The following is a 16,839-nucleotide window of genomic DNA, read 5'->3' on the forward strand; positions in this document are numbered from 1 at the left end:
CTCTACAGAGCATAATATGAAAAAAATTTTAAATACCATTTTAAAAAATGGCAACTTTCTACTCTCCTGAATTGTAAACTTACATTTTTACATTTCAGACTTTCCCTCAAAAATGCTGCTAGTTTTCTAAAAGCATTGCATAGGATTTCTCAGGCTATTCTTCTACAGAAGGAGCAAACTGGAGAGCTTTAAACTTGGCTGTTCATATTGTTGTCACAGCAGAAATCAGCAAGAAACAACTTCAGATTGTTTCCACTTACTTCTATTGCTCTTTCCACAACCTTTCTGTAGGGAGGAACAGGTGAGACTAAGATATTTGAGCTTAATTTAGATGTCCTACCTGCTGATGCCTCTATGGATTCTTTACCTCACTAATGCTATAGGAGTTGGAGGGATAATTAAGGTTTTTTGATAGAGCCATTGACCTCAGGTTAATTTCTGTTATAGGATGTGATGGATACTGGGCAGAGGGAAGGGAAGGACTAGAGTTGAGACTACATAGCTAGGAAGTGAAAGGAAGGATCCAACTAGGCTATGATACTTGGATTTAACCTGTTTATCAGCCATTTCTTAAGAACTGACAAATCTGCCTGCATTCTCTCTATGTGCTGTTAGTAAAGTAATAACCCTGGCCTGTGTTGCTCAGTGTTTAGAGTGTCGTCCTGGGCACCAAAGGATAGTGGGTTTGATTTCTGGCCCCAGTCCGGGCACATGGAGGAGGCAACTAATTATTATGTTTCTCATGTTGATGTTTTTCTCTCTCTCTCTCTCCTCCCCTCTCTGCTTTCTCTCCTCCTTTCCTCCTCCCTCCCTTACACTTTCTCCTTAAAGATCAATGGAAAAATATCCTCCAGTGAGGATTGAAAATAAATAAATAAATAAATGTGTGTGTATGTATGTAAGAATTGCTAAAATATATTAAAACTAGAGGCCCGGTGCATGAATTCATGCATGTGTGGGGTCACTCAACCTGGCCAGTGATCGGGGCCGGCTGGAGTGGAGGATACCGCGGGAAGTTGGCTGTGGGAGTGCACTGACTACCAGGGGGCAGCTCCTGCATTGAGCATCTGCCCCCTGGTGGTCAGTGTGCATCATAGTGACTGGTCAACTGGTCATTCGGTCTCTTAGGCTTTTATCTTTCTACCTACTTACCTACTAGTGTGTGTGTGTATGTGTGTGTATGCTGTTAATAATGATTTCATGATTCCATTTAAAAAAACACTGTACATATACAAAAGTCTAAAAGGATATAAACCCATTGAATTATAAATGATTTTATTTTCTTCATTATTAATGTATTGTCTGAACTTTAATTAATTAATATTTTTAAAATATATTTTTATTGGTTTCAGAGAGGGAGGGAGAGGGAGAGACAGAAAAACCAATGATGAGAGAGAATAATTGATTGGCTGCCTCCTACACGTCCCCTATTTGGGAATTGAACTGGCAACCTGGGCATGTGCCTTGGCTGGGAATGGCACCCTGACCTCCTGGTTCATAGGTTGAAGCTCAACCACTGAGCCACACTGGCTGGGCGTATTGTGTGAACTTTTAAAATGAACTTGTGTGTTTTCAATTTATCAGGAGAAAAGTAAGCATAGTGGTTAAAAGCGTGGACTCTTGGTGTCAGCCAGATTTTGACTCTACCATTTCTTGGCTTTTTGACATAGGCATAGTAATTGGACCTCCAGAAGCCTTGGTTTTCTCATCTATATACTATGATAATAATAGAACCTATATCTTGAGACTTTTGAGGGTTAAATTAGATATTGGATGTCCAGTGTTGAGCATAGTGCCTGGACATAGTGTTTGATAAATGTTAGCTCTTATTACTATTACTGTTTCCTTTCTTTTAAAGATCCATTTACCCCCCCACCCCCCAAAACTTTCCCTTGGCAAAAGAATACCAATGATAGCAATTAAAAAACAAGAAACAAAGCAGCAGACTGATGGCCTTGGGTAAGTATCACAATGAAAAGAAATAAGATCAATGTTCCCAAAACTCCCCACAATTAGAGTAGACAAAAGAGTTTTAGATAAAAGTACATGGTGTTAAATCTGTGTTATTATTCTGTAGAGAATAGCTGTGGATTGTCTGTACTTCTTTAATGCAGATGTCTCTCAAATTGTTGTCTATGTTATTTCTTTGTGACAGTACACTTGAATTAGCTTTAGCAGAAGAGATATGGAGGAGCCATAGAACATTAAGGATGAATTCAGGAAGACCCGAGACCATGGAGAACTTGCCTGCTCTCTACACTATTTTCCAAGGAGAGGTATATTATTTGGGCTTTGAAAACTTACCATTTATGTTAAGCATAGATTGAGGGTGAAAAGCAGCTGGGTTTGGAGCTCCTGTCATTTGAGAATATCTTGAGCATTACAGTTTAAACGGGAAGGGCTAGTGGAGCATCTGGCCATCACCTGTATCCCTTCTAAGCTCCAGACTTCCAGCTGCATATTGACATCATCTTTTGGATATCTCACAGTATCTCTGACTTACGTTTTATTTATTTATTTATTTATTTATTTATTTATTTATTTATTTTAATATGTTTCATTGATTTTTTTAGAGAGAGAGGTGGGGGAGGGATAGATAGAAACATTGATGAGATGAGAGAGAAACATCGTTGATCAGCTGTCTCATGCACGCTCCCTACTGGAGATCAAGGCTGCAACCCGGGCATGTGCCCTGACCCGGAATTAAACCAGTAACCTCTTGTTTCCTGGGTCAGTGCTCAAGCACTGAGCCACACCAGCTGGGCTGATTTATGTTTTGAAAAGAATTTTTAATTTTCTCACAAAATCTATTCTAGTCTTTCCCATATCAGCAGATGGAACCACTGTCTATTCATCTACCCACACTGGAAACCTGGGCATTATCCTTGATTTTTCCTCTTAATTTGATTTTGATTTTCCCTTCTGCTCCAGTCCATTAGTCCTATAATTTCTTCCTCTCAGATGCGTCTCTGGTCTTTGTACTTCTTTATCGTGGCAACCCATTAGTTCAAGCTCTCCATCTCTTCCCTGGCCCTTACTGGGATCTTCTATTGTAGCCTCTTTCCAATCTGTTCTTTACATCATAGCCAGAATAGCATTTTAAAAGCAGATTGGACCATGCTGCTTTCTCACAGCTTTTCTGGGTTTCTCATTACACTGAATACATTCAAACTTGTTTTTGTGACCCTTATATGACTTAACTTCTATCTAATCTGACAGTGTTGTTTTGTCTACTTGTCCCCCAGCCACACTGTTGCTCTTACAGCTCTGAATATTATAAGCTTGCTTCTTTCTCAGGACTTTTGCATATACCGTTGCTTCTAACTCCATTTTCCCCACCAACTTCTCTTTATTTTTTAGGTCTTAGACTTAATGTCATTTCCTTAGAGATCTTTTTCCACTATAAGTACACAGACTTATCCTGCATTTATTTATGTACTTGTTTAATGTCTTTCTTCCTCACATGATACTAAGCTCCATGAGGGCAGAGCCCTGTCTGTCTTGTTCAGTGTTGTCTATCTTAATCCCAGATTGTATTTGTTTTCAGAGTAGAGGCTTTTGAACAGGACAAAGCCTGGATTCCAGTCCTAGTTCTTTTATTTATTACTGGAGGCTCGGTGCATGAAATTTGTGCACTGGAGGGGAGGAGGGGGGGTGTGGGAAGTCCCTCAGACCGGCCTGTGCCCTAAGCCGACAGTTGGACATCCTTAGCTCTGCCACAGAGGCAGGAGAGGCTCCCGCCACCACAGCTGCGCTTGCCAGCTGTGAGTCTGGCTTTTGGCTCACTGACCACTGGGCGCACTGACCACCAGGGGGCAGCTCCTGCGTTGAGCATCTGCCCCCTGGTGGTCAGTGCGTGTCATAGTGACCAGTCGTGCCGCTGTTTGGTCGATTTGCATATTGGCCTTTTATTATATAACATAGGATAGGATGTCATCCTTGAAATCATCACTTGATCACTTGAACCTCAGATTTCTTTTTTTTTTTTTTTTAATATATTTTATTGATTTTTTACAGAGAGGAAGGGAGAGGGATAGAAAGTTAGAAACATCGATGAGAAAGAAGCATCGATCAGCTGCCTCCTGCACATGCCACACTGGGGGTTTGCCCGCAACCAAGGTACATGTCCTTGACCGGAATCGAACCTGGGACCCTTCAGTTCCCAGGCCGATGCTCTATCCAGTGAGCCAAACCAGCCAGGTAAACCTCAGATTTCTTATTTATTAAATTGAGAGAACAACTTCATGGAATTGCCATGATGGTTAAATAAGCTATCATCTAAAACACAATGCCTAAGACATGGCAGGAATTCATTATCATTATCTCCCTTCTCTTGAAGCAAAAGTAAAGGCAAAAAATTGTTTTCAGTGACTTATGAGTGCCTGTAGTATTTTAACTATATAATTTTTATGGCATTTATACTTCCTTTGTGGTTGATAAAAGTCTTACCTCCTCATAATGTTAGGCCTTTGAAGACACACTTTGTGACTTCCAGTTGATTATAGATAATTGTGGCTCTTGGTTTTTGTTAAGTTTATCCCAACCTGTAATATAACAGTCAAGATATAAAGGGTGATAAATTTTAAAAAATAGCAAACAACTTAGCTGTTAGAGCCTTTGACCTTTAAGACCCATAGTACCCGGGGGTTGGAGAGGGCAATGGGGGAAAAAAGGGACATATGTAATACTTTCAACAATAAATATTTATTAAAAAAATAAAATAAAATAAACCCCATAGCACCCCTAAAGGTCAAGTTACCAGGACTCAGGAAAAGGAAGTGGTAGCATTGTATATGAAATTGATTTTTCTGACAAGCCTTGACTTGTCAGGTGTTGCACAAAAGAAAGAGAAGAGTTCTCTGCCCTCCACAGACTGACACAGATTTTTAGTAAAGTGGCTCCTGATCTTCAGCTTTTTCTTATATGAGCTGGGGCTTGCATTAGTGTAGGTTTTATATTTTACTATCAGAATGGATGGGCTAGAGCAGCGGTCGCCAACATTTTGAACCTCACCGACTACCCGTGGTCCGCGGACCACCGGTTGGTGACCACTGGGCTAGAGTAATGTTCAGAGAGAACTTTACAGTTCTAGCTTAGAATTTCAGGAGCACATTTTGAAAATTGATGGTTTAGAAGTCACTGGAATTAAGGATAGAGAAATTTCATGATAAATTGGAAATAAGAAACTTTTTCAGAATATTCATCCAACAGATATTTTAATGAGTGCCTAATATTTACAAAGAAGACCTGGTTGCATTAAAATTCAAAAACATTTTTGTAAGCTTAATGTAAATCAGCACTTTCACACATTCTGTCATTCACTTTCTCCCAAGAAATTGTTGATCCCATTTTATGGGTAAGGAAACGCTTCTCAGAAGTTAAGTAGTGTTCAGATGGTTAACAAGTGGCGAAGCTGGGATCCTAAAGTTCTCTCTCCGAGTCTGCTTTCTGCTACTCTGCAGTTGGGATTGTTCAACTGTACATAAGTGCATGGAGGAACTGAAAGACCCATGAGAACTCTTGACTGAATTGAGGTATAGGAGGAAGGTAAATGGTAAATCTGGTTGTTCCATGGTCATTTGTTTGTACCTCTATTTTGGTGTTAAATATAGTCTGTCTTGTGTTATTTTTACTTGTACATGTATATATATGTCTCCTTCACTGGATTTTGAATTAGTGGAGAGCAGAGGCCATGGCTGTCTCATGTATCTTGGCAACTACTTCAAATTCATTTTAAAAAGGCTAGGCATTCCTTTTTTAAAGTTGTTTCTATTTTAAATAAAATAAAAACATGGCCTCCTGCATATAGATGCTCAGTAAATGTTTGATTTAAATTAATCCCGAGTTTCTTAGGTCCTATTGTTGAAGAAACTGGTGGTGCAGCCCATTTCCCAGAAGTTCTCTTCAGTAGGCTGAGCAGGACTGAGGGGCCCAGTGGTCAAATAGCTGAGAAGCCAGTATTCATCCTTTTCTTGTCCATTAAGTATCATAGGGGATATAAGCATAGCAGTGGGAATTGGGGTTTGGCTTAGCCTCGCCATAGTTAAAGAAATACTGGGGGCGCCGGGGAGACTCCTTCTAGAGCTTGCATGCACACATCTTACCTCTTCCTCTTCCCTCAAGAACCACACTGCTTTCTCTCTCCTAAGCTCCAAGGGCCCTTTTTGCCTCTATCTTGTTCCTGAGCCCACACAGCCCAGCTGGCTCACCTTTTCTACCTCTGTGACTTTCTAAATAAACTTTCCTTGTATTTGAAAAACAAAAATGCTGAGGGAGGTTGGTGTTAGTAAGGTGGAGTAGAAGTTAAAATAATTCTGTTCTCTACCTGGTCATACTACTTTCTAATTTTGTGAGTTTGCACAAGTAACAATGTCTCTAAGCTTAAATTCCTCATTTACATGATAGAGATAACTAGTTTCAAGGCCAATGCAACCTCTAATCTGAAGATGGTAAATTCATTTACCCAAGTCCTGAGTTTAGTTGAGATAATTACTGAACCCCCCCCCCCCCCCCCCGTGCTATTTGACTAATTATTCTGGGACACCAGAGCAGACTGTGTGATCATTTACAGTAGGTGCCATTCTCTTAATTTCAACTCTGCATCCTAGGAGACACAGTGATGGAAACACCTGGTGCTGGAAATAGGCATGAATGCCTTTTCCTAACTGAACAGTTGAGTGCATCAATTCTGGAGCACATTAACCTTCCCTTTTGGGAGAGGCCAAATTAAGGTCTGTTATAATATTTCTTCAGAAGATCATAATAGGACACTGGAGCTTCAGGACTGAAAAGTGAAATTGTCCTAATTAACAACAGCAAGGTGATTTGGGTTCCAACTTCCAGATGCTACTTTTAAGTTTGTTGGAGTGTTGTGCCCTTTTAATAATGTTACACAATATGAGACATCTTAGCTCTCTTTCTAGAACTTGGAGCAAAAGCTCAAGTGCCTTTGGTTGGTTCAGAAAGAAGGGGAGTGCTTTTATTGTAATTAAAATTTAAAGTCACCTTTTTTATCCACATGGTCCTGTTTTATAGATGACCATGTGAACTTAGGTAAGCACTTCATGTCTCTGATCTTCACTCTTCTCATTTGAAAAATGATGGGATTGAACTAGCTAATCTCTAAGATCCTTCCTCTAGTTCCACCTTGTTTTGATTTTAAATGCTAGTACCTACCTGATTGTACTGTTTTTGGGGGGGACTGTCCGGTTCCTACCCCAGCATAGCATGTTCATCAGTGTAAAGTTTCAGACTTGGCTCTTAACCCATTCTTTTATTTAAAAAAAATGTTTTTATTGATTTTAGAGAGAGAGAAAGGGAGAGAGAGCGAGAGAAACATTGATTGACTGCCTCCTGCACAACCCCTACTGGGAATCAAATCCACAACCTAGGCCTGCATCCTGACTGGAGATTGAACCAGTGACCTCTCGGTGCATGTGACGATGCTCAACCAACTGAGCCACATTGGCCAGGGCTTAACTCATTCTTAATGCTCTATCTTAGAGAATTGGTTCAAGTGCTTTGTCCCAATATCCCTATTAACAAAAAGGGGGAATGGAAATTTTTTGAAAAAAAAATTTTTTTTTAAGACTTTTAAAAAATATATATTTTATTGATTTTTTACAGAGAGGAAGGGAGAGAGATAGAGAGTCAGAAACATCAATCACCTGCCTCCTGCACACCCCCCACTGGGAATGTGGCCACAACCAAGGTACATGCCCTTCACCAGAATTGAACCTGGGACCTTTCAGTCTGCAGGCCGACGCTCTATCCACTGAGCCAAACCGGTTAGGGCGGGAATGGAAATTTTAATCTATTTTTATCCTAACATTGAAGTGGGTAGTAATGCTATTTGGTAAAGGAGGAGGCACTGGACCAGGAGTCAAGGGATCTAGGATCTGTGCCTATCTTGTATCTAAATTAGATGTATGCCTTTCTGTGCTTCAGTGTCTTGGACTGTAAATTCTTTTTTTTTTTTTTTAAATATATTTTATTGATTTTTCACAGAGAGGAAGGGAGAGAGATAGAGAGAGTTAGAAACATCGATGAGAGAGAAACATCAATCAGCTGCCTCTTGCACATCCCCCACTGGGGATGTGCCCGCAACCCAGGTACATGCCCTTGACCGGAATCGAACCCGGGACCTCTCAGTCCGCAGGCTGACGCTCTATCCACCGAGCCAAACCAGTTTCGGCTGTAAATTCTTAAAAAGTTAAAATTTATTGAATGTACTAGTACATTGGGCACCAGATACCAGTGCTCAGTGCTTTATGTACATCGTTTGTTACCTGCAGCAGCAAAGTGAGTACAAGGGGAACTTAGACCCTGAAAGGCAAGTTGTGCTCAGATCCCATGGGTAAGAAGTGGGAGAGCTGGGATTAGAGGCCACATCTTTCACTCCAAAGCCTGTGCTCTTTCTACACCTCTGCTATTTCACCTTATCTGTAACATAGGAACCTACCATTTACGCTTCCTAAGATTGTTGCCTGGAGCAGATAAGATGTCAACTGTCACATTGCTTTTGGCTGCTAGGATTTTATAGTTAAAGAGAACCCAGGGGCAGTTTTAGTGTAGTTAAGTCTCCCTGGGTTCAGATCCCAGTACTGTTATTTGCTAGATTTGAACACTGGTCAGGTAACTTAGTCTCTCCACATGTCAGTTTTGTCATCTATCAGATGAGCATTATAACAGTACCAACAACATCTGGTGTCATGAGGATTCTGTAAAGCACTTTAGATAGTGTTTTACATGTAGTGAGTATCCTATCTAATAAAAGAGAAACATGGTAATTGGCGTACGACCGCTACCCTTCCCATTGGCTAATCAGGGCGATATCCAAATTAACTGCCAGCCGAGATGGCAGCCAGCAGCCAGGCAGCTTAAACTGAACACGAGGCTTGCTTGCTTCAGTGACGGAGGACTCCAATGTTCCCCGCCTGCCTTGCCGGCCTCTGAGCCTGCAGTTTGAACATTGTAACAAATATAGAAGCTAAGCAAAACCCCAGAAACCTGCTTTCAGCGAGCCGGGATCTCAGAGCTGGAGTTGATACAGAGTTTCGATTATAGAACCTAAACAAACCAGATACCTACTTTCAGCAGCTGAGGCCTCAGAGCTGGAGCCAAGCCTCAGAGCTAAAGCTGGCCCAGAATAAAAAAAAAAAGAAACGAAAAAAGGAGCAGTTGGGAGCTTCAGTCCCAGCCTGAAAACAGCCCTCAGCCCCTCACCCAGACTGGCCAGGCACCCCAGTGGGGACCCCCACCCTGAAGGGTGTGTGACCAGTTGCAAACAGCCATTATCCCCTCATCCAGGCTGGCCAGGTACCCCAGTGGGGACCCCCACCCTGATCCAGGACACTCTTCAGGGCAAACCAGCCAGCCCCCACCCATGCACCAGGCCTCTATATAGTAAAAGGGTAATTTGCCTCCCAGCACTGGGATCAGCGGAGCTGCGAGGCCTCCCGGCACCGGGATCAGCGTGACGGGGCAGCGCCCAAACCCCCAATCACCCTGCGGCTCTGTGTGTGACGGGGCGGGGCCACAACCTCCCTATCAGCCCTGCTCTGTTCCTGACAGGGGAAAGCGCCCCAACACCCTGATCGGCCCTGCTCTGTGCCTGATAGGGGGGAGCTCCCCAACCCCCTGATCGCCCTGCGGCTCTGTGTGTGACAGGGTGCGGCGCCCCAACCCCCCCACCCCACGGGCCCTACTCTGTGTGTGACGGGGTAGAGCCATAACCTCCCCATCAGCCCTGCCCTGAGTGTGAGAGTGGTGGCGCCCCAACCCCCTGATGGGCCCCTGCTCTGTGCGTGACAGGGGGGAGCTCCCCAACCCCCTGATCGGCCCTGCTCTGTGCGTGACGGGGCAGCGCCCCAACCCCCTGATTGGCCCTGCTCTGTATGTGACGGGGTGGCGCCGCAACCTCCCCATCGACCCTGCCTTGAGTGTGACGGGGCAGTGCCCCAACCTCCCAATCAGCCCTACCCTGAGCGTAACTGAGGGTGGCATCGCAACCTCCCAATCCGCCCTGCTCTGTGCATGACAGGGGGCGGCGCCCCAACTCCCCAATCGGCCCTGCTCTGAGCCCGACCAGGGGCTGCACCTAGGGATTAGGCCTGCCCTCTGCCACCCGGGAGCAGGCCTAAGCCAGCAGGTCGTTATCTCCCGAGGGGTCCCAGACTGCGAGAGGGCACAGGCCGGGCTGAGGGTCTCCCCCCGCCCCCCCCCCCCTCGAGTGCACAAATTTTTGTGCACCGGGCTTCTAGTTCCTATATAAAAGGGTAATATGCAAATTGACCCCAACAGCAGAACGACCAGTTGCTATGATGCACACTGATCACCAGGGGGCAGACGCTCAACTTAGGAGCTTCCCCCTGGTGGTCAGTGCTCTCCCACAGGGGGAGCTCTGCTTAGCCACAAGCTGGACTGATGGCTGTGAGTGCAGTGGTGGTGGTGGTGGGAGCTTCTCCCACCTCCTCAGGAGCGCTAAGGATGTCTGACTGCGGCTTAGGCCCATAGGAGCAGGCATAAGCCTCAGTTGGACATCTCCCAAGGGCTCCTGGGCAGCCGGGGGATGTCTGACTGCCAGCTTAGGCCCGATCCTATATTAGTGAATAGCAGTACAGCAGATGTTGTCTTATTCTATCCCCTTATAGATGTGAAGCTGAAATAGTGAACAACTAATTAAAGTCACTGAAAAGAGTAAAGTTTATATGTATAAGATTGTATTGGATATTTTATAAAAATAATAATGAATTTAAGATATAGTATGTAGTGACAACTTTAACTCCAATCCACATGTGAGAAGGGTGGGCTAGAAGAAAGAGGGGAGGAGAAAGGTAGTCTGGAATAATGAATTACCTGGCAAGGGACCTGGGTTGTTCATTACTATTACATACTATACAGTACATAGACTGATCAAACCTCTAACCCCTCCATCCATCTTAGGTCAACTCTGTATAAGAATTGAGGACAACTCTTTTTCTCTCTGATTATATCTTTTCTGTTTCAAAAATTGGCTTTTTCTCTAATTATCTTGATAAAACTCAGACTCTGGTTTGAAGTGAACTAACCATACAACTATAGGCTGTTTGGTCTGGTTTGATTTGAAGTAGGAAAAAGGAGTGTCCTACGTGATCTGTCCCATATTGTTAGAGTTCTCTGAATTGGGATTGGAGGTGTCAGTTCCAGCTAGTAGAAAGTATAACTTTATTACCTGATTTTCTGCTGTTTGTTCCTTTTGTTCACATACTTTGGAGATTTTAATTGGTGTGGGATTCGGGCATTCTTGGGTACTGTCATAGCATCTGACAATAGTCCAATCTCACCATGTTTTTAATGAGTTCACACATACTTGTCAGTCTAAATTTTTTACAGAATAAAAATGTTTGACAGAACATCACTGTTAGGCAGTTTTGCAGCAGGCAGACAGGCAGTCAATATCAAGTAGAAATTCAGGGAGACTAGGTTAAATGCTACAGAAGAGAGACTCATTTGTGAGACATTGATTTTCTTTTTTGTCTTTATAGGTTGCTATGGTGACAGACTATGGAGCCTTTATCAAAATCCCAGGCTGTCGGAAGCAAGGTGGGAGCCTATAACTTGAAATTTAGCCTTCCCACCGCATTGCCTTTGCTGTCACCCCCACCATATCCTAATTATAGGCTCTACATTTTTAGGTAGTTTTGTTTTTGTGTAGAGAGATGAATACAGACAAGTGATGACAGTTAATTTTTAGCATATCATAACTCAGAAGAATGGTGCTCTCTGACTTGGAGGGAGGGTTGGCGTATAGCTACTTTGGTTCACTTCTGGAACCAGCTCTTCCCCAAATTTAACCTGTGACCCCAGGCAAGTCACTTGACCTCTTTGGTCTTGGGATTCGGGGGAGGGCAAGATACTTACTCCCTAAGGCTAACATTGTGAGTTTTCCATTTATGCACATGGAAAGGAAATAGTATTATAACCAATACAAATATATATGTTAAATGCTTTAAATTTTTTTTACATATTAATAGGTTCAAATGTTTGTGGAACATTTTTGGAGAATCTGTTTTACATGTATAATCTTACTTGTTTCTCGTAAGTAGAAAAAGCAAGTTTTATAGACTGGTAACCTGCTCAGAGTGATTTAGCTAGGTAATAGCACAGGCAGTACTAGAACCCAAGTCTCCTGATTTCTAGCCTCATGGGCTTTCTACTGCATCACACTGCTAGTGGATCCAAAGACTCAACTTGTTAATTTCTTGTGCTAAAATTAAAGATTGTAATGGAAAAATACCACCATAAGATATTATTAGAAGAAAATGTAGAATAATACTGCATAAAAGTAAAAGCTGCATTGCAAAAATTATAAGCGAAGTTGAGACAATTTGTCATACTATGACAAAGGACTCATAAAAGAACGGTGAAGTAGGAAAAGGAGCCAAGGATATGAAAAGAATTCACAGGGGGAAAAATAGCAGTTGATTAATAAATATCTTAAAAGATGCTCATTTTCATTCAATACTGATTTAAAAAATAACGTAAACAGTGGTACATCCATACAATGGAATATTGCTCAGCAATGAAAATGAAGTATTGATATGCACAACAATCTGGATCACTCTCCAGAGAATTCGTGTGAATGAAAAAGTTAATCCCAAAAGATTATACACTTTGCTATTCCATTTATATAACATTTTTTATTATTTTTATTTATTTTTTTAAAATATATTTTATTGATTTTTTTACAGAGAGGGAGAGAGATAGAGAGTTAGAAACATCGATCAGCTGCCTCCTGCACATCTCCTACTGGGGATATGCCTGCAACCCAGGTACATGCCCTTGACCGGAATCGAACCTGGGACCTTTCAGTCCGCAGGCCGACGCTCTATCCACTGAGCCAAACCGGTTTCGGCAACATTTTTTATTTTTAAATATTTTTTGATTGGTTTCATAGAGGAAGGGAAAGGCAGAGAGAGATAGAAACATTAATGATGAGAGAATATCATTGATCGGCTGCCTCTTGCATGCCCCCTGGGATCGAGCCCGCAACCCGGGCATCTGCCCTTGACTGGAAACGACCCTGCGACCCTTCAGCCTGCAGGTCGACGCTCTATCCACTGAGCAAAACAGCTAGGGCTATAACATTCTTTTTAAAAACAGTTTTATTGAGCACGGCAGGTGTTGCTCAGTGGTTGAGTGTCAACCTATGAACCAGGAGGTCACAGTTCGATTCCTGGTCAGGGCACATGCCCAGTTTGCTGGCTTGATCCCCAGTAAGGGCTATGCAGGAGGCAGCTGATCAATGATTCTCTCTCATCGATGTTTCTATCTCTCCCTTTCCCTTCCTCTCTGAAATCAATGAAAGTATATTTAAAAAACAAACAGTTTTATTGAAATAGAATTCACATACCATACATTTTACCCAAAGTGTACAATTCAGTGGTTTTTAGTATGTTCACAGAGTTTTGCAACAATCTCCACAGTCTAATTCGAGAACATTTTTGTTACCCCCCAAAAGAAATTCTTTAACTATTAACAGTCACTCTAAACTCCTCCTTAGCCTTAGGCAACCAGTAGTCACTGTCGGTGTTTATGTGATTGCACATGTGATCTTTTGTGATTGTCTTCTTTAACTTAGCGTGTTTTCAGGGTTTATCCATTTTGTAGCATGCATCAGGACTTCATTTCTTTCTTTTGCCATTCCAAAATGTGGTATGGAATCAACAACCAATTCTCTGATTCTCTGATTCTTTGATACCAATGAGGTATCCTACAATTCATTTCTGACACTAACTACCTGAAGGTGGCATCGGCCTGCACAAATTTAAGGGCTTAGTCCCACAAGACTCAATCAGACGCTAGTTGCAAGTACCAAGTCCCCAACATTACCCACACATCTGACTAACTTGACTATAAATTTAAAGGTTCCCATACTACCATCCCAAGTTTTAGTAACTTGCTAGAACAACTCAAAGAACTCAAGAAAATGCTATGGCTACTATCAGTTTATTATAAAGGACACCAATGAATAGCTAAATGAGGATGTATAAAGGGTAAGGTCTATAAAAGGGTCCCATGTGCAAGAACCTCTGTTTCTGTGGAGGTAAGGTGCATCATCCTTTCAGCACGTGAATGTATTCGCCAACTCGGAAGCTCTCCAGACTTTATTGTTTAGGGGTTTTTATGGAGGCTCCACCATGTAGGCACAAGTGGTTAGATCATTGACTGGGTGATTTGGTTCAATCTCCAGCCCCTCTTTTCTCCCTGGAAGTCAGTATGAGGCTGAACATTCTAACCTTCTAATCACATGATTAGTTCCTCTTGAGATTACCAGCCTCCATTTTCTTTTCTTTTCTTTTTTTTTTTTTAATATATTTTATTGATTTTTTACAGAGAGGAAGGGAGAGAGATAGAGAGTTAGAAACATCGATGAGAGAGAAACATCGATCAGTTGCCTCCTGCACATCTCCTACTGGGGATATGCCCGCAACCCAGGTACATGCCCTTGACCGGAATCGAACCTGGGCCCTTTCAGTCCGCAGGCCGACACTCTATCCACTGAGCCAAACCGGTTTCGGCACCAGCCTCCATTTTCAAGTTGTTCAGGGGCCCACCAATAGTCACTTCATAGCATAAACTTGGATAAGGTTAAGAGGGGCTTGTTATAAATAAGGCATTCCTATCACTCAGGAAATTCTAAGAATTGGACAAAGATCAAATGTGGATATTCTGGTTGTGATAATGTACTGTTGTTTTGCAAAATGTTCATCTTTAGCCCTAGCCGGTTTGGCTTAGTGGATAGAGCATCAGCCTGCAGACTAAAAGCTCCCGGGTTTTGGGCTTGATCCCCGGTAGGGGACATGCAGGAAGCAGCTGGTCAACAATTCTCTCTCATCTTTGATGTTTCTATCTTTCTCTCCCTTTCCCTTCCTCTCTGAAATCATTAAAAATATGTTTTTTATAAAGGTTTATTGCCCTAGCCGGTTTGGCTCAGTGGATAGAGCGTTGGCCGGTGGACTAAAAGGTCCCCGGTTTGATTCTGGTCAAGGGCACATGCCCGGGTTGTGGGCTCAATCCCCGGTGGGGGGCGTGCAGGAGGCAGCCGATCAATGATTCTCTCTCATCATTGATGTTTCTATCTCTCTCTCCCTTTCCCTTTCTCTCTGAAATCAATAAAAATATATTTTTTAAAAAATGTTTATCATTAGAGGAAACTGGCTGGGTAAAGGGAACATAGGATCGCTCTAATATTTCTTTCAACAACAGGTGAATCTAAAATTATCTTAAAATATTTTTTAAAAGTGATTTAAAACATTCAAGCTTTTTGAGATTAATGAATATTTTTAAAGATTATTATGTTATTAATACTCAGTATTGGAAATGGGTATTTCCAGTAATAGTTTTACATTTTTAATGTGCTTAAACCTTTAATTTAGCAATTCTGCAGAGAATTTAGTTTGTGATATAGCATTAGATAAATTATATACATCTATGAGTGGACAATGCAGATGAATGTTAACTGTACTATTCTTAGATACTTGGATGCTGGTGCCTTCCTCATTTTACCAGAAAAGATAAAATGGAAAGTTTTCACACAATTCTACCACACTGCTACCTGGCTGATGACAGTTGTAAGACACCATTGATTATAAGAAACATTCTGATTTCAGAAATGTTAATAGTGTGTATGTTTTTGGGAAGTGCTTCTTAGAATCGATGAAACAGGGTGAATCTCAATGTACTGAAATGGAAAGATATCCAAGTTAATAAAATGAAAGAGCATATTGAAGAAGAGTTTGTATGGCATGGCCCCCTTTTTCCCCCCTTTAAAGCATATGTGCATATGCTTGTGTATTTTAAAAATTATTGCATACAGGGGTGGATAAAAGTAGGCTTACAGTTTTAATACAAATAAATAATACAATGTTTAATAAATAATATAAAAATTCTCATACACTGTAAACCTACTTTTGCCAACCCCTATATGATTAGTAGTGTCTAGAAGAATATCCAACAAATTGTTAATAATAATTACCTCTGAGCAGTTCAGTTTGCTAAAGAAAAGAAGAGATGTACATAGAAGAGGGATTTATACCTTTTGCAGTTTTTAAAACAAAATTATTTTAATACAGTTCAACAGCTGGTCTTTGGATATTAAAGCCACGCTCTACCCTTGGAGACTACTGTGCTGCAAATTGCATTTTGGCATTATAAACGGCTTACCAGTAGTTTCCAAGCTATAATAGTAAGCAATCTGTAATAAAGTTTTTCATTTTATGTTGACTGGGATTTAATGAAATGGAAACTCATCCCCATGCCTATAGAGCATGCGCCTCTTTTGGTCTGAAGACAGATTTTCTTACTTTGTGCACTTGCCATAGCTGCCAGTATCTGAAAGTCCCATCCCTACTGGAGCATTTATGTGACACTTTGGGGCTATGTGAGTATTAAAGGCCTGCCGCCTTCCAGCAGTGTCTTCAACTCACTTGTGTACATGCCCTGTCAGATGATGGCTCTTACTGTGGTTGCCAGCTCTTACTGTGAATCTCAGTTTGACTGCTGTGCTGAGTGAGACCAGCCTGGGAGGGAGAGTTCAGGGAGTTAAATAATTTGGTGGGAACTGTGAGTTCTAATCCTGGGCTTTTCTGTAGGTGTATTGGATAACTTGAGCAGTTGACTTTCCTACAGTGTACGTATTTTAGATTCCCCTCTCTTAAAGGGGAAGATTATTAAATCCCACCCTGAAAGGACTGAGCATAAAGTAACGTCTCCAGATTTTAACATTTTTGGTTCAGGAAGGTAGACTGTAATTTGAATTATTTTTCTCAGACTTCCATTCTCAGAATTCTTTACTAC

General features: G+C 41.8%; 1 protein-coding gene across 5 annotated transcripts in view; it reads left to right on the forward strand.

The window, feature by feature from the left end:
• Positions 1 to 16,839, forward strand: part of ZCCHC17 (zinc finger CCHC-type containing 17) — a 52,993-nt gene that overhangs the window by 3,416 nt on the left and 32,738 nt on the right. For 2 of the 5 annotated variants that reach the window (XM_036347283.1, XM_036347284.1), the window contains exons 1-3: positions 1,859 to 1,959; positions 2,156 to 2,276; positions 11,526 to 11,583. In XM_036347283.1, the coding sequence (XP_036203176.1) occupies positions 1,910 to 1,959; positions 2,156 to 2,276; positions 11,526 to 11,583 (229 nt within the window). In that variant the 5' untranslated portion in view covers positions 1,859 to 1,909. Of the gene's footprint in view, positions 1 to 1,858; positions 1,960 to 2,155; positions 2,277 to 11,525; positions 11,584 to 16,839 lie in introns of those variants that run through there. The other 3 variants (XM_036347286.1, XM_036347287.1, XM_036347288.1) reach the window with 3 other exon arrangements.

This window comes from Myotis myotis, unplaced genomic scaffold (genome assembly GCF_014108235.1).
Source record: "Myotis myotis isolate mMyoMyo1 unplaced genomic scaffold, mMyoMyo1.p scaffold_m19_p_2, whole genome shotgun sequence".
NCBI lineage: Eukaryota > Metazoa > Chordata > Mammalia > Chiroptera > Vespertilionidae > Myotis > Myotis myotis.